Source organism: Narcine bancroftii, chromosome 3, assembly GCF_036971445.1.
Source record: "Narcine bancroftii isolate sNarBan1 chromosome 3, sNarBan1.hap1, whole genome shotgun sequence".
NCBI lineage: Eukaryota > Metazoa > Chordata > Chondrichthyes > Torpediniformes > Narcinidae > Narcine > Narcine bancroftii.
Window position 1 is genome coordinate 241643101 of NC_091471.1, and position 18749 is coordinate 241661849.

The 18749-nt window shown below is 38.8% G+C and overlaps 1 protein-coding gene across 2 annotated transcripts in view; it reads right to left on the reverse strand.

Moving 5' to 3' along the window:
* Positions 1–590: 590 nt before the first annotated feature.
* Positions 591–18749, reverse strand: part of LOC138758415 (A-kinase anchor protein 8-like) — a 38868-nt gene continuing 20709 nt past the window's right edge. Inside the window, exons 5-13 of one of the 2 annotated variants that reach the window (XM_069927297.1) lie at positions 13462–13567; positions 12983–13014; positions 11698–11740; positions 10425–10491; positions 10194–10335; positions 9663–9768; positions 8137–8267; positions 6599–6694; positions 591–2113 (exon numbers count right to left, since the gene is read on the reverse strand). In XM_069927297.1, coding sequence (XP_069783398.1) covers positions 1604–2113; positions 6599–6694; positions 8137–8267; positions 9663–9768; positions 10194–10335; positions 10425–10491; positions 11698–11740; positions 12983–13014; positions 13462–13567 — 1233 coding nt within the window. In that variant the 3' untranslated portion in view covers positions 591–1603. Of the gene's footprint in view, positions 2114–6598; positions 6695–8136; positions 8268–9662; positions 9769–10193; positions 10336–10424; positions 10492–11697; positions 11741–12982; positions 13018–13461; positions 13568–18749 lie in introns of both variants that reach the window. The other variant, XM_069927296.1, reaches the window with a different exon arrangement.

Genomic DNA, 18749 nt, shown 5'->3' on the forward strand with positions numbered 1-18749 from the left:
TACTATTTTAAATTTGTACTATACAGATTAATTTTAGTTCAAATGGAACCACTGCTGCCAGGTGATGTTGCCGTCTCCATCCCCCCCCCCCCCGAAGTATTAACAATGATTTCCTAATGCCACTATAAACTGAATTCTACTTTTGGGACCCAGTCTTTTATGTTTGGAGATTGGTAAGTTTTTATTGAAGACGCTAGATCATGTCTGTGGCAGTTCAAATTTCATACACAAATGATGTACTGTACTTCCAAAGTCCTTTAATGGCTGTGAAAGGCCTTGTTATCCTGAAAGGAGCTAGTATTATAACTTTCCTTGCATACAGATGCAAAGCAAATCATCTCATTTTCCCTTCCATTATAAGGGCTAGATTCAGCTGCTGCCTCTTAGAACTTCCACTGCACTCTTACATGGTTACGAACACTCTTCACAAAACAATGAACCAAGTTTCTGTCAAAGTATTCCTCCATTATTATTAATATCACAATTAATCAAGACAAATCTGAAAATAGCAAGTTTAGGAACAAGTTAAATAGGCTCCACTTAATTAGTCTGCTGACGTTGATATTTAAGAACCAATGAGACAATGAGGATGCATTGGAAGTTTTAATTGACAGTGCTACAAACTGATTCACAGTTGTGTATAAAATTGGAAAACAAAGTTCAAATACATTTAAATTATCTACCGGTAAATAAAGCTGTAGCATAGAAAAGCAAGGGCTGAGTAAGTTTAAACATGGGAGAGGGAGGGAAAGAGCTATTTTCTGCAGATTATGCAATGCTAAACTACACATTCCCATTGAGCGAAGTCACATTTGGCTTCAGTTTAAAGTTCAATACTTTAAGTGTTCTTGAATCACCTCATGCTACACTCCATAAGTAAGTGAATCTGCATTTGGTTTGAAACAGAGGTGCAAATGCAATAAAGTCAAGTAAGGCTTATCAGACTCACCAGGAAAGTTTACTGTTTTCAATACTGAAGATAATTTGAACCCTTAAGAGGAAGTCCACACTGCAGAAATGCAGTATTAGAATCTTAAATCAATCCAGTTGTATTTCACAATAGTCTTGTTTGCATTTACAGTTCTAAAACACAGCCACATGCTCAAAAGTACCATTTGCCACTCTTCATGCAAAAGCTAATACAACAAAATAATCCAGTCACCCAAATTCTGCTGCATATTTACAACTCATCTGTACACAAACCAAATGAGAAAATTTTAAACCAGTCGCTATGCAACTGTTCTAATGGACCAAATGGAAATAATTCTTAGTTGCATAGCTTGGAATCAAAATAGCCAGATCTACAAATTACAGATCACTTAAGCTTCGATTACTGCAAACAAATTTCATGCCAGTCCTCAAAGAAAAGTTAAGGTCAATTGAATACCACATTAATCACATTACGGAAACAAAGTTTATTTTTAAAAAATTCACATCAGATGTGAGAAAACTGGACTTTGTTTCAGCCATATGGGATGAAACTGCAAGTGAACACAAATCTACTGGCAAGTTTAAAAACACTGACATTCTTAAACTAGTATAAATCTTGATAGCTGGTACGGGATAGAATTTTAACTGTGTTTCTGCAGAAATCTGCCAAAATTCACTCCAAATGCTCATCATCTCCCTTCAATATCTCATCTTCCTCTTCAGCTGTCAATTCCTCCTCTCTATCGTCTGCTGCAGATCCGCCTGCTTCCACCAGAGTTCCTTCTGCTGCCTGTGCCATCTCTCCCTCCTCCCCTTCCACTCCCTCAGCCTCTCCCCTTGTCCCCTCCATTTCCATCTCGCATCTGGCACTGTCCACTGCTGACCCACTCATCTCCTCGCTGTCAGCCCCTGTCGCTGGCTCATCTCCCTCTCCCAATGTCCATTCCAGTGTTCCTGCCCCTTCCACTCCCTCCCTAGATTCCTCTTCCAATGTCTCCCCATCATTTTCTTCTTCAGGATCTTCCGCTTCCTTTATTCTAGTTGTACCGTCTTCTGTTTCTTCATTCTCCCCTTCTTTAGCCTCAACATCCATAGAGGTGTCCTTCAAAGCTTCACCATCAGCAGTTTCATCAACAGCGTCTTCTTCATCTTTGTCTGGGTCATCAGTGAATGGGTTCTCCCCCTATAGAAGGGAGGCATTTAATTAGAATAGCTTTGCTATTCCACATTAATCCCCATAGAATCAAAATAGTCAGATATTCATGAAAACCTTTGGTGTCTCTGAAAGGACTCTTTTGTATCTCTTTCTCTTATTGGTTGGGAGAGCCAGGCTAGTTGTGCCTTTACAGCAAGCAAGAGTTGAAAATGTTTATTACAAGACAATAAAGGAATCTTAGATCAGAACAGTACAAGGCCTTTGGCTCTAAATGTTGAACCAACCCACATTCCTGAAGTACTAAACTCTCCCAACCTTGTAACCTTCCACTTTTCTTCCATCCATGCACCTAAGAGTCTTAAATGCCCCTAATACTTCAGCCTCCGCCACCATCCCTGACAAGGCATTCCAAGCACCCACAACTCTCTGCATTTAAAAAACTTACCCCTGATGTCTCCCTAAACTTCCCTCCCTCCACTTTGTATACATGTCCTCTGGTGTTTGCTATTCCTGAACTGGGAAACAGGTGCTATCTATGCCTCTAGAAGCTTGTACCTTCTACGCTCCAAAGAGAAAAGTCACAGTTCTAACTTTGCCTCATAAGACTGGTTTTCCAATCTAGGTAACATACTGGCAAATTTCCTCTGCACCCTCTCTATCCTACAATGAGGTGACCAGAACTGAACACAATACTCTCTAAGTGTGGTCTCACCAGATTTGTAGAGTTGCAACATGACCTCTCTACTCCTGAACTCAATTCCCCTATTAATGAAGCCCAGCATCCCATAGGTCGTTTTAACTATCTATCAACCTGTGCACCACCTTGAGAGATGCATCAATTTGAATCTAAAAGTCCCTGTTCATCCACACATCCAACTGAACATGGATGTTCAGTTCAGTTCAGAACCCTATACTCAGCCAGTTAGTTTGTCCTTCCAAAATGCATCACCTCACACTTATCTGGATTGAAATCCATCTGCCACCTTCCACCCATCTCTGCATCCTGTCTATATTCTCTTGCAACTTCAGCTCTATCCACAACTCCTCCAACCCGTGTGTCATCTGCAAACTTGCTGACCCATCCTTCCACCTCTTCTCCCAGGTCATTTATTTAAAAAAAATCACAAAGAGAAGGGGTCCCAGAACAGATCCTTGTGACATGCTACCAGTCACTTTCCTTCCACTAGTACTCTCTGCTTTCTTCCTGCAAGCCAATTTTTTATCCACACAGCCAAGGTTCCACTGATCCTGTGCCTCTGGATGAGTCTCTCGTTGGGCACCTTGTCAAATGTCATAGTAAAATCCATGTAGATCACATCTACCCTACCCTCATCAATTTATTTTGTAAACTCCTTAAAAAAAACTCATTTAGGCTCATGAGGCATGACCTTCCCTTCACAAAGCCCTGCTGACTATCCTTGAGTAGACTGGATGTCTCCAAATTCTCATTAACCCTATCCTTAAGAATCCTCTCCAATAGTTTGCAAACCACTGACATAAGACTCACTGGTCTATATTTCCCAAGATTCTCCCTATTACCTCGTTTTAAACATTTGACATTACTGGAGACTGTTCCATTGGGACGGGTTTCATCTGAATTGTCCTAATCCTGGCATCCATGTTCCTTCATCCATGTTCCTGTTAAAGAGTCTCTTAAATGCCCATAAACAAGTAAAAACACAGCAGACCAAACAATGTACTTGATGGAGCAAAGATGTTTCAACTTGAACCTTCTTTAATGTATGAAAAAATGTAGGCAGGCGAAAAAAAACAAAATGGTAAGGGGAGGAGCATGGACCCAAAGGCAGGAGGTACTAGGTGTATAGGGAGAGAGGGAGGGCACACCACCAAGCAAGGGGAGGAAAGATGGCGATGTGAATGGGGATAAATAGATGAATGGATCACATAAACAGGGCTGTAGTCTGAGGGACGAGGGCTCCAAGAACAGGATCTTCAATGCATCAAGAGGAACAGAGATCAGTGGCAAAGGTAGCGAGATGGAAATTGACAAAGCAAAGCAGAAGAGGCTGTAGCAACTTTCAAGAATGATCCCCAACTATCTCAACAGAAGTGAATTAAATGGGAAAATGTAGGGCATGTTTGAAGGGATCTGCAATTTTAATCTACATATTTCATTCTGCACCTTCTAGGCTGGGTCAAGGATGTCAGTGAGCAGTTGGAGAACATTCGTAAGGGGGAACAAACAGCCAGAGGCCATGTGTGATGAGGTTCTGCACAATGAGCTTAGGTACTTAGGCAACAGGTTGAGAAGCATGGCTTCATGGGTAGTAACCTCCAGCTACATGCCAGTGAGCTCAGAAATAAAGATAGGCCGAATTAATTAGTGGCTGAGGAACTAGTGCAGAGATTCAGGTTTTTGGATCTGGAGAATAGGCAACCTGCTCAAGAGGTACTATTTCCACTTGAACCAGAGCTGGACCAACATCCTGGCAGGCAGATTCACTGGTGCTGTATGAATGGGTTTAAACTAGATTGGCAGGGGGTCGGATCTTATGCAGATAGAAGCAGGTGAGAGTTGGTATTGAGAGTGACTATAGAAAGTATAGTGGGTAAGAGAAAGGCAACAGGAAACGAGGTTTAAGTTGCACCTATTTTAATGCTGGATGCTTGTCAGGTAAGGCAGATGAGCTTAGGGCATGGAAGAACACACGCAACTGAGGTATGGTAGCTGCTACGGACACTTGGTTAAGAGCAGCTGCCAGTCCTGCCCAACATTCCAGAGTACACGTGTTTCAGGAAAGACAGAGGATGGGGAAGTGGGACGTGACATTATTGATTGAGAATATTACAGCAATGGTCAGAAGTGACATTAAGGATCGGTCAGCAAGTGAGGCAATACAAGGTGGAGCCGAAGATTATCACATGGTTGGGAGTGTACTACAGGCCCCCAAATGGTCAACAGGAATTAAAATAAGCAAGGCGATTACAGATAACTATAGGTCAAATAAAGTTGTAATTGTAGGGGATTTTAACCTTCAAATATTGACTGAGTGCATGGTTAGAATAGCAGTTAGCGCTACGCTATTACAGTGCCAGCGACCCAGGTTTAAATCCATTGCCGTCTCTAAGGAGACTGTATGTTCTCCCAGTATCTGGGTGTTCCATGGGTGCTCCAGTTTCCTCCCTCCTTCCAAAACATACAGAGTTGCAGGTTAATTTGGGTGTAATTGTGCAGCACAGGTTTAAATGGTTGCAATTGGCTTCTGCAAGGCTATAAATAAAATTCTAACAAATTTTTTAATAGCTTAAAAATTACAGGGCAAAAGGTTTATAATGGGAAGAATTTGTCAAATGTATTCAGGAAAGTTTCCCTTGGCAATATTTAGAGGATCCCACAATGGACAAGTAGGTGAAGAGTTCATGGGTGAGCTTTTGGGGACCAGAGAGGATTATGCTCTGAGATTTAAGATAGTTATGGAGAGGCAGGGCAGGACCTGAACGGGGCAAGGCAGACTTTGAAGGAAGAAAATTTGCTACATGGAAGTAAGTAGAGGGTAATGGGGGAAGATTGTTTATCTAATTTATAGGCACTGTTCTTTCTAAGTGTGTGCAAGGGGGGGGGGGGGGGGGTGGTGTTTGTTTTCACACATTTTGTAACAAGCACAAAAAGAAAATTAATGTGCACACCAAAGGCTAGTTAAAATAAAACTGAACAAAGTATTTCAAAATATAGAATAAAATCTTAACCAACTACATTGAGCACATACTTGTGTCACAGGAAACAAATTTACACAACCTAAGCTTGTGACACTACTAAAAATTAGAGACAACATTGACTTAAAAGGTCTGTGACTAGCGGAGTGGGAAAGGGGATATTTGGCCTTTATCGCCGAGTTTACAGTTTAAGAATAGTTGTCAACATTGTATAGAACTTTGGCAATGACCCACCTGGAATACTGTTCTGGTATCCTTTCCAAAAAAGATTATGGTGGTATTAGAGGCATTGCAAAGGCTAATTTCTGGGATGTTTTCCATAGAGAGAAGAGACAGTTTGGGTTTGTATACCTTGGAGTTTAGAAGGGGTGCCAAAAAAATTCAAACATAGAATATCCCAAGGGGACTTGAGCAGGTCAAAGCCAATGTTTTCACAAGTGGGAAAAGCATAAACAAAGGGCTATAGTTGCAAGATAAACCTGAGGTTCGTAGAAATGCCTACCCTCACGGAGTAGTGAGTCTTTGGAATTCTGTGGAGGTGCAATCATTAGACACATTTAAGATGAATGTACATAAAAGAAAGATTGAGGGTTATGGGGACTTGTCAGAAAAGGAGCAGAGGCCAACATAGATCAGCCATGATCATATTGAATGGCAAGGCAGGTTACATGGGGACTGGTCTTATTTTCTTGTGTTCAAGTTTCAAAAAAAAGTACACACTTCCATATTTTTCTCAAGAGTTCTCACATCAACAGATCAATTTATTTTCATCCCAATGGTCTTCTCCTGAATAATAATCAATATCAGAAAAAAAAAGACACCTGGACAATGCCATACCTTTTTGTACTTTTCTAGCATTGCTGCAATGTTACGGTTATTTAGGATACTCCTCGCTACAACAAGGCTGCCCTTCTTGGCTTTCTCCAACATTATCTAGCAAGAAAACAAATAAAAGATGAGTCTAAAATAAAGTCAGCTGCTATTCTGTCTTCTGTATTTAACTTGTTTTGAATTTTGTAGTTTGTAGACACTAAATATTCCTTTTCTGCACATATCAATCACATTAGAAGCAAAGACTCTTCACAGAGGATTTTAAATTATGTTGGAATAAGATGTTTGTGAAACTGAGCCCTTCAGTTAAACTGGACTGGATCTTCTTCCAACCCACCAGTAGAAGAGATGTTTAACGTACTGGATTCTGTTTAAGAGAATGAAAAGTATATTGCATCCTTCAATTATATTTGGAAAATCTCTGACAGTAAAGACAGGCCTAATTTCAGAAACTCGGAGAACAAACTCAAGGCAATAGCTACATAATGTCACAAATTAAATTATAGTGGATTTTCTCTGGATAACAGATCAGAAGAAACCAGCTAAGAATAAAGGCAAAGAGCTGGCTGGCTCTTGCCAGTGCCCCGAGAGGGAAGTATGCTCCAGAAAAATCTTCGTGTAGCAAATCACAGACGGAGAAGGAAAAAAACTTCATTTGGACCAAGCTACATGGGATGATTTGTTTTCTACATTTATGGACTTCATCTGTACCTCAGATATCACTCCCAATAGAAAAATTATTTTCATTGAACAAATCCTTCAAACAGAATCGAAGATCAACTTCAGAAAACCAAGCTGCAATTTCTAATGATGACAATATAATTTACTGTTACGATATGAACCTACGAATTTTCTCAAAGAGCAGTGGGAACAGATTATGAATATTTTTAGGGCAGACGTAGACAGTTTCCTGAAGAGGACAAATTTACTGCAGACAGACAGGAATCCAAAATTGAGATCAAGTTTACAAATAGCTCAGCCACTATCTTAATGAATGAGAAAACAGACTTCATGGTTCAAGTGACCCTTTCCCGCTCCTTAGTCACTGTCTAAGCTCAGGTCTCAGTAGGCTAATATGTAATGTTCCATCAAGAAAGTAACAGACCTCTATTCTGTTTTCCCATAAATTAATTAGGACCCATTCAGAGATTTTTTAAAAATCAGTAGAATTAAGGGGGAAAAAAAGCAATACGAATACCAAAAGGCAGTTCCTCCTCATGACATAAATGGGCCTTTCTGATCTAAATGATTGCTGGATATGTCAACTTGTGCTCTCGGTTCCCGTCCTAAAGCCATCACATTAATCACTATTAAGAAAACAAATCACCGAAAGTCAAGATTTTTAAATGTCAGAACAAAGGACGCTTGATCATCTACCCTGGAATGGCTAACTCACCATAACACATGAGCAATTTTACTGAATGTCGGTATTGGAGGTGACAAAGAGAAAACTTACTGGTGATGGATGCCATTTACATTTCCTTCAATCAAAAAGAAACATTGTTTGTATTCCCAATGCCTTCTGATCCTCACAAGACACTAACCTTGCGGTTCCAACCATGATCAACAGTCTTCAGGTGACGTGTAAGGAGAGTGTTCTGCATTGGTATAAATAGGTCACAGGCCATGCAGTGAGCTGCTTCTATCTTCTTCATGAAATGGTCCAAGCCAACATCTAAAATACAATTATCGTCAGGATCAGAATTTATTGTCATAAAGATGGGACAAAATTCATTTTGCAGCACCATCACAAATATTTATAGCCACCACCGAACACCAATAAAATAGTGCAAGAAAAAGAAAAGCTCAAAGTCAGGCCGTCACTGGTCATTCAGGAGTCTGATGGCAGCGGGGAAGAAGCTGTCCTTGTGCTCGACTTCAGGATCCTGTACCTTCCCCCCCAATGGTAGCAGAATGAAGAGGGCAGGGCCTGGGTGGTGGAGGTGTTTCTCCATCTTGTAGATGTCCTCGATGGAGTGAAGACTGGTGACTGCGACATTGCAGGCCAAGTTTTTTCTTGGCCTGAGTGTTGGCATCTCCGTACCAGTGATGCAACCAGCTAAAATGCTCTCCACTGAACACCTGTGGAAGTTTTCATGAGTCTTCGGTGACGTACCAAATCTCCTCACCTCACAAATTATAGCCACTGGTGAGCCTTCCTTGTCATGCATCGATGTGGAAGTTCCAGAATAAACTTTCAGAGATGTTGACACGTAGGAATTTGAAGTTCTTGACTCTCTCCACTGCTGAGCCCTCGATGAGAACTGGTTTGTATTAGATGATAAAGCTAAACAGCTAGCAGTGATGCAGCAGGTGGTGGTGTTGCCTCACCGTTGATGCTACCGTTCCTGACCACCAGTAGTGAAGCCTGCACGTCCTCCCTATGATCCCATAGGTTTCCCAGGTGTCCTAGTTTCTTCCCTCATCCCAGAAATGTGCGGATTAATAGATTCATTGTTTAGTGTAAATAACCCTGGTGAAGGTGGATGGTGAGAGAAACAGGATGGAATTGATGAAAACAAGAAAGGAGAAATACTCAAATTTGATGGGCCAAATTTATAGGAAAAGCCAAATTAAACTGGAATTTTATTGTGAGGACAGGGCACAATGGAAAAAAAAGAGAAGATGGTCACTGGAGATCTCTAGCCTTCCGATCAACGACTTAACCAGACTCTTCTCTTTGCTATGCAAGCCTTTGCACTGCTTGGATGTCCAATCTTGACCTTTATGGAAGAAACACTTTTCTCACTTTTTTAATCCTTAATGCCAAAACAATTTGAGGAATCTCCAAAGTAGGAGTTACTTAATACGAACTTTCCCCCTCTTTACAAGCACTTTTAGCAAGGATGTTGTTGGTACTCATTTCTCACCAGTTCATCATTGTACAGCCAGTTTGTGGGAAGAGGCCTGAAGCCAAAGATAGACCGACTGCCTTGCTGTATGAAAATTCTATTGGACACATTGCAGTAATCCCCCAAAACCAACATGCATACCCATAGGACTTGCTGTCCATTTGCAGACACACATTAATGTTAGTTATAACACATTTTATATACAAAGTCCAATCTACCCTGAAGCAAATCTTGCTGCTGCATAATCTGTTTCTTCAGAATTGTTTTATCACCAATTTGCTCCCGACGCTTCTGTGTTTTTTGAATCTTGTTCAAGATATATTCCTGAAATAAATTCAAATTGTAAAAAAATTTAACATTTGCAAAATAATATGGCTAGTTCTTTTCTAAATATTGACCAATATTCAGTTACCACTTATTGATGAAAGATATACTTATTAATTTTAAATTTAGAATTACCAGTATATTTTTAAAAGTGGACCTACAGCATGGTAACAGCCCGTGACCCCCAATTACCCTACAACCCCGATATGTTTTGAACCAAGGGAGGAAACCGCAGCACCCAGAGGAAACCCACACAGACACGGGGAGAACGTACAGACTCCTGACAGACAGCGCCAGTCCTGGTCAATGGCATTGTACCAGCGGTGTGCTAAGTACACGGCCTGTGGTTAAATAAAATTGATTTGATTCTACCTGGGTAAAGGCAATGGAAAGCAAAAGGGAAACTGAACTAGAAGGATACATACATGCAAAAAGTCTGCAGTCTGCTTGTCCAGCTTGGATGCAATGAATTTGAAAGTTTCACTGTGGTATTTACTATCCATGTGGGAAGTGATGTCCTCATCTTCAAAGGTACGAAACTTACAAACGGAACAAGCATACATAATCCTGCAATGTAAAGATTGGCCTGTAAAGATTAAAAACTGCACAGACTCGACATCTTTAGAGGGATTTGTTTGTACATCACTGGCAATTACCTTTCTGCAAGACGGTCCCGATTTTTCTTTGGTTTGTTTGCCTTCTTCTTTTCTTGCATTGTGGGAACTTATGAAAACGAATCGCAAAAGTCGGTGAAAAAAAATCATCAGCCCAACTACAACAGTACAAGCAGTTTGATACCCGCATTCCAAAAAATGCACTTCAGTAACAGGGTTCAGTCAGTCCCCTTTCTCTTTCCGCCAATATAAGAACGTTAGAAATAGGGGCAGGAGTTGGCCATCGCCCACTGAGACTACTCTGCCATTCAATGAGATCGTGGCTGATCTGATGATAGGCTCTTTGCCACCTACCTACTTTCTCCCAATATTCTTTCATTCCCGTATTACGTAGAAATCTATCCAACCTCATCTCCTCTGCTTCAATGGGCAGCAAATTCCACAGATTCACTACCCTCTGGGAAAAGCAGTTCCATCTTATCTATATCCTAAATCTACTCCCCTGCACCTTGAGGCTCTGTCCCCTAGTTCTGGTCTCAGACATGTATTATGTCACATAATGTAAATAGTTATGACACAAGACTATCCAACTAAAAAACCATTACTGAATACAATAGAAGTGAATGACCAGAATGAGATATTAATATTTCAACCATGCCAGGGGGTTCATTGTTGTACTTTTAAAAAAAAAAAACTAGATTGCTTAATGTTAATAAGCTGATTATTCAGCAAAATCCCTCATGTCTTGAGATATTTTGAAACTTAATTTTTAAATTATTTTTCCTCCCACTTCTTAATTTTTAATTAACCTGATTTTTTTTTTGTTTCGGCCGTTCAAGTGTCACAGGAATTTTTATATCTTAAACAATGATAAAAACCATGTATTTCAGACTTCTTTTCATGCAATCAAATACTTCCAAGACACTACAACTTTTCATTTCACCACCACATATCAAACTCAAACTCTTAAAATAACACGTATTTTAATGACTTGCCAGTTATACAGCAAGTCTACAAAAAATAGAACAATTGACAGTGTTTATTGGAACTCAACTTGCAAAATCTACCAGCAGCTGGATGAGTAACAGTAGAAAAAAGACACGCAAATGCATCACGTATCACAAGTTCTCATTCTTGATCATTTGTTCAACAAATTCTCAAGTTGAGACCATGCACTATAATGAAAAAGCAACCCAAGTTATGCACCAATCTTCCCAGATGGAGCACTGACAAAAGGGCACAAGGAAGAAAACATCAGTGTGCTGTAGAGAGAATATCAGAAGCAGGGAATGTCAAGAAAAAAAAGTGATCTTACAGCGCTTTGGTTTCTTGTCGGCAGATTCTTTGCCATCGCCAGTCTGAAATTAAAACACAAGAATCATTTTTAACTCTCCTATGGTGGTTGCTCTGGTCGCAGGTTTTAAAGAACACAACTTTCAGGATTATTCACTAGACTTTTCCATAGAATCCTATTTCTTTTGACATAACTGGAGTAGGTTTGCAGCAATTTCCTCAGCTGGATTCACTGAAATTATAATGAAAGCTACTCTTTTACAGATCACAAGGCCATCATAATACAACCAAGTACTAGTTACCACTTTTTGATAATTAAAATCGTTTGAAATTTATTGCACAGATGGCTAATTGGCCCATCATGTCTGCGCCAGCTCAAAGGGGAAAAGAGCTCTCCTGGACTAATAGTGCAAACTCCACATGTTGGGAGTATTCAACACACACTGAATTATTGTTCAAATCTAATTATGATTTTTGCCCCCTCCAGTCTTTCAGGCTGAGTTTCACATCCCTCTTAATATTTAAGTGAATAAATGTCATCCTTTCATCAAGCACTAAATGAAGGTTCATACCTTAACAAAGTCCAGTAATTTTTTTCATTTCTTAAGTTAAACTAATTAAGCCAAAATTATTAACACTTTTTTTAAAATTAGCATTAAAGGTCACTGAAGCTTTTTATTAGTTGGCTGTCGTATTCAGCAAGATTTTTGATACAACTGGATATTTAATATGGGGATATTCAAAAGTTGCTTTTCACTCTTCCACCACAGGATGGCAGAGGAACAACAGGTTATAGTAGTACAGCACAGAAACAGGCCCACACACCCAGGTTATCCATGCCAAACAATTTGGCCCCAATTGTACAGGCCAAATTCCTCTGTATTGAACAGAGTGCAAATCAGCTCGAGGTTGCAAAGCCAACATACACAAAATAACTAAAATTGATAAAGAGGGTCTCCCTCCTTCCTTCGGATTTTGGATGTTGAGGGGGATGGAGAAGGTGTACAACCACCATCTGTTTCCCAGGATGGCAATGGCCAATACCAAAATCTGTTTAAGGTGAATGGAAGAAAGTTAGGGGAGATCTCAGAGGTCAGTTCTTTTTAAAAACACAGAGTGGTAGTGGTTGAGGATAAAAATGCATACAAGTTGGGGGTGAGGGAGGGGTTAGATTAACTGCGGAGTAGGTTTATATGGGTCGGTACAACACTGGGGGCCAAAGGCCCTGTATTGTGCTTGCTGTTCAATGCTCCACAAGTTCTGTTTTAGGAAGTACAAAATTACAATAGCATCTCAATATTACTTACGCCACCATCACCAGATTCACAACCTTCATCTTCTGCTGGAAATAAAACACAAGACACAATTGTATTGCAAAACCATTAACACATGGGCAGTCTTTTCAAATTGAACCAAAATTTTGAGGATCAAATATTTAAGCCACGTAATTTCTTAAACCCCATGCCTGTCACTTCTGAATCGGAGGGAGTTTAAGATAAAACAAAGTACTAACGTCAGGCAAATCAAATTCAGTAAGCTAAGAATATTATTTATTGACCACCATTCTGTAGGAAGAATCCCCAAGAGGGAATTTGGAAAAATAAGTGCTACATGCATTCAAACAGGTTGGTGGTGAAATAGAAAGGTCAATGATTTTAAGAATCTAGAGGCAATAGAAATGAATGACGGAGCAGGGATAAGTTGATGCTTATGCCACCTGGTTGAACAGTGCCCAGACGGAATATTGGTAAATTCTGAGAATGATTGAGGTGGGATACAAGCATACCTGCATCAGACCCATCTTCAGTTTTTGCCTGCTTGTTGTCTGGTTCATCTGTACTGCCCGTAGATGACTTCCTCTTCCTTCCAAAGCCTGCATCCCTTTTCTTCATCTGTTAAAAACCAAAGGCAGTTCAATACCAACAAATTAGGCACCTGTTATTTAAAAGTATTTAAATAACGCCAAAAAAGCTCTCCCTTCTTGCTTGTACATTGTATACAAGCTATCTTCCAACAGTTTTTAAATTCTGTGGCTTCCAAAGTGAATACAAACTTCCAACTCAACAAATTGGTACCCTCTTTGAATCAGTTTCTGGCCTAGAGGCCTGATCCCCAATAGCATGTTTTCAGAAGATGAAGTTGACAATAACTTGCTTTTCTAATACCCATAAAACAAATATTCCAAGGCCCAAGTTCAACAGCCACTGCTCCAAAGCAAGACCAAATTCTGTGGTTAAATAAGGGTCTACAGCACCACTGTTTTGGATGCTGCAGAGGATATTATATAACTCCTTATAAACTTAAGGCATCAATAAAGTTACCGTGAAGTATCTCTCTTATATCCATATATTATGCATCAGCCAGCCTACATTTGCGATGTCATACATTTTGAAAGATGCTATGAAAATTTTTTCTCCTAGTTTCACACATTACAGAACAAATCTGTTGAGCACCCACCCTTGGACAAGAAACATAGTAGGTTACACCATTATCCAGTTACAGCCTGCTAAGTTAGGGGACGCAAAATATGGAGGTAATCGACACAAGTTAAAAGATCAAATATCCACAATACGACTCTGTAGGACAAAATCTTGCAGCAAAAACTCTATTTTGTAAATGCTGGAATTAGGGAACAGGATATCAAAGTTAGAATAGAAGAAACATTCAATTTTCCTAAAAATCTAATGCATTTCAATTATATTGAAATAAGTGGGTTTACTTGATAAAGTGAGGTATCATACATTGAACTAGAGAATCAAACTATCTTTGTTGTGACCACCTGCTACATTTCAAGCCAAGAATGTAGAATCTCTAGTACTAGACAGAAATGCATGAATGAATAGGCTTATCACTTACTTTGAAAACTACCTATATTTAGACATGGGACAAAACATAATTTTTTACATTGAACTCTTCATAATGCACAATTTCTACAATTCAACACGGCTAATGACCAAGACTTTAATTCATACATATTAATTCAAAACAAGCATCAAACTGAAGTGGAAGCAATAAGTGGGATGACCACAGAATAACAGGAGTAAGACAAGAGACTGCAGAATAGATTGAGTATTCACTGATATTCCCCAAAGAAATGAGAAGAAATGACAAAATTGAATACGAACACAGATTGAAAAACTAAAGTCATGACACGTTTTAGACGCCATTTAAATTTGAGGCAGTTCTCAGTTTTTGCTTCGTGGTTTTGAAATAACTCTGTAAAACAACTGCAGAACATATGGATTTATTTCCCCAAAGTTCATAGTGGGTTGAAAAACATTTGACTGATACTAAATAAGAACCGTATGGACCTGTTCCGCTCCGGTTCATCTACAAATTCAACTTGAAGACAGACGTAGGAACGGATCTCATTTGTAACCTGGGGACTCCTTGTATCGTACTCGAAACTCTAAACAAAGCAAAAATCACGCACAGCAAAGCCCAGTGCCTTTGCCAAACTCACTTCCGGCAACAAACATTCCAAACCCTGCCACCTCTCATTGGCATACAAAATTGCCTACAGTTTTCTCACTGATTAGCAGATCAACGCCTCCCACTTCAGCACTCCATCCAGACTAGATTCAGATAAAATATTTGCCATAGTTCACTTGCTGGTTACAACTTGTATCAGCTACACTGACGTTCCCCCCAGTCTATTTTTTGCAAATCAGTCCTCAAGGACTATCAAAGCTGAAAGTTTCACACTATGATTTTGGGGGAAATGTTCATTTCCAACTTGCTGGAAAATTTACTTTATGGATCAAATACTCGCATGACCCAAAACCACTGTACAATGAAATGTACAGGAATCTGGGTACTCTAGTACATGAATTGAAAAAGCCTGATTTGTAGGTGCAGCTAATAATCCAGGTAATTGAATAAAAGTGGTGAGGTTATATAGGACATTTGGTTAAACATATCTGAAGTACTGTTTTCAGAATCAATGCTTTAATTTAAGGAAAAAGCAACTTCAGTGAAGCTTTATGAGACAGATAGTTGGAATTGGAGAGGGATCTGATCAAAACTTACTAGATGCTGAGTGCTTTGAAAGGGTGCATGTTGAGAGAATCATCTTTTGAGAAAACATGAAATTAGAGGTTAGTGTTTAAAAATACCATGTCATCAACTGAAGACATAAGGTGAAATTTATACCGTCAGAGAGTCCAATTTTTCGGACCCTTTGTCCGCAGCGAAGAATGTCTTTTAAGCCAGAAATTGACAGATTTCCTACAATAGGATGAAACTACTAGAGGTGGAAATGCAAATTTGAGATGACAATCTTAGTAAGTGGCAGAACAGGCTCAAGGTGGCATAAATCTGATGCCATTCATACGTATAGGAACCTAAAGGTTTGTCCTTGTATGTTATCACCATGAGACAGATAGAAATGTATTCATTTAGACTGACAAATGGTTTGTCTTCAGATCACCTTGGAGTCTGTCTGTTTTAGAAATAATAGTACTCAATTCAAGCTAGTTCCATCATTTAAACTCATCATGGATGAGAGGTACTGTACTTCATGTCTATACTTGAACAGGCAAACCCCACTTTACACGATTAATTTGTCCCAACTTTTACTCGCGCAAGTTGAATTCACGCTGTGATTAACCGAATCAATGGGAATAATTACAATGAATCCCTGTCCTTTCAGATCGTCCATCAAGACGTATAAAAATGTTTTTAAAATAACTTTTAGCTGCATACAATGCCAAAACTCTTAAATAAAAATAATTTATATTTTTCATTTATTTCATAATTATCATCATAACTAAATTGCTTCTTAGAAAAATATTAGTCCAAAGTTGACCACAGAGATTGATTTTTTTCCCCTCAATATGCAATTTCCTATAGCTAGCCATGCCTTTTTCTAAACTGCTGTGGAATTCCATGCTTCTTTCCATGTTAGGATCAACATTTAGATAAAAATCCCTGGCAGCTTCAACAAGTTCAAATCCTTTTTGAAAAATGTCTGGAAATTTTGCAGCATTTTTTAAAAATCAGCGCTAACAGCTTCCCCTGCAATTCTTACGTTGCGCAATCCTGTTTGATGCTTAAAGTGGTCAAACCGACCTAAATTTGCAGCAGAAGTTTCCATATCCCCTTGAAATTCATTTTCTTTAAGCATTGAAAAGATGTTTAAAGCTTTGATTTGAATGTTTTTCTACAAAGTGGTATTCGCTTTTGGTTACAATCTTCAAAGATGAAGTATTCGTTCATTTCAATCATTAACGGACTTCTGTTCTGAGTAATTTGTATGCTTAGAGAAACTGATGCAACTATCTTGTTCTTTAATATATTTGTGCTTCTTACTTAAAGTTGCGTGTACCATTGATTCATTGTAGCTCAGATCTTGTCCAATTTCCACCATGCTGGCACTGTCTTCATGTCGTTTAATAACTTCATGTTTTTCTTATAAATTAATTGTTTTCCTTTTATTAGGACTGTCAGATTATTTTCTACATTTTCTTTTATCCATATTTAAGAGGGTGCAAACAAGGAGTCTGACCGTCAATTGAGCATATTTTATTTAGGGCCATTCACATCATGTAACTTGGGTTTTCCACAAATTTTGAGAGAGATCTCACAGTAACTGAATAATTACACATGTAAAACAGAAAATGGTCGCAGTTTTCAGATCAGAGCCCAACCATATTAGGTTTGCGTATATTTTGTGATATAAAAGCTTGGCTCAACACTTTACCCAATTTTGGATGAATTGCTTTATCGCTGCCATACATCTTGCATTCTTTATCAATACCAATGCATGGGAAAACAGCAAGTCCTGATTCACTCCATTTTTGGTGCTTGGAATCTGGTCTGCATTCCCAGTAGTTGGATACGACTCATTTTCATTTTACTCCCAATCAAATTCCTGATTTGATTTGCATGACAAAGAAACTCAATCCCATAGAGTACCAAGATATTCTATACATGTTGGGATAATTTATAATGTTTTTTGGTCAATCAGGAACTATGTTACAGCCAGATTTAAATGATTCCAAACTTAAAACAGTTGATGACAATAAGAAAGATGTGAATTAACAAGAGATTTGATAGAAAGGAAATTAAAGAGGGTTAGAAACAATATAAAAATATGAGACATTGTTGCTTGAACCAAGATCCCTGGACTTCAGTGGACAAATGTAACTATAAATTGGAGTTTTCTAAACTTAAAATCACAAAACTAGCATGCACAGCCACACAGGAACAATTTCTAAACTTAAAAAGATAACAATCCAGTGTTAGACAAATAATACTCTAACTGGAGTTTTATGTTCAATTTTGATCTCCTATTTTTTGACAGTTGATGGAAATACAAAAACCAGTTACAATGCTGATCCCAAACCTCAAGGATTGGCATGAGAAAGAAGATGGTCATTCAAATCTCAATAAGTATTTAAAACCATGAAAGGCTGAGACAAATTTTATCCTGGTAATCTATTTCTGTTTGCGTACAAGATTAAACACTGAACAAATTAACATTTGAAAATGCAGGATTTATTTTAACAAATCACTAGCACGGATAGGAACTTATTTCTGCTATGGAAGTTGGATCAAAATAAACACTGGAATTGAAAAAATTGGATAAGGGCACATCAATAAATGAGATTGAGGGCATTGGACATGCATTGAGAGAAAACTGAAAGGTACAAGATGGATCAACAACACATCAAGCCTAACGAGATCTTTTCATAAGAAAGCAAATCACTATCAAATAGAAGAGTTTACCCTGATGCCATTGCTGTGCACCTCAAAAAGGAACTCGATCATTTATAAGATCATCACCAGGTTCATAAAGGAAGCTGATCACATTTCTAATCAATCTCAAACTTGAAACCTGACCAGAAAATATTCAGCCTCCTAAACCACTAACAGAATCATTGCAGTGCAATGGTTACAAACTCTCATTAATTTTGCAAATAACAATACATTTGTACAATTTCCTATTTCATAAGGAATGATGCCTTTACGGTTTCAACTGACATTACACATACTCCTGTTCACTCAGGGAATTACAGAACACTACACTAGGATAAAAAATACTTTCTACAGTCCTTTTCAAGGACACAAAAT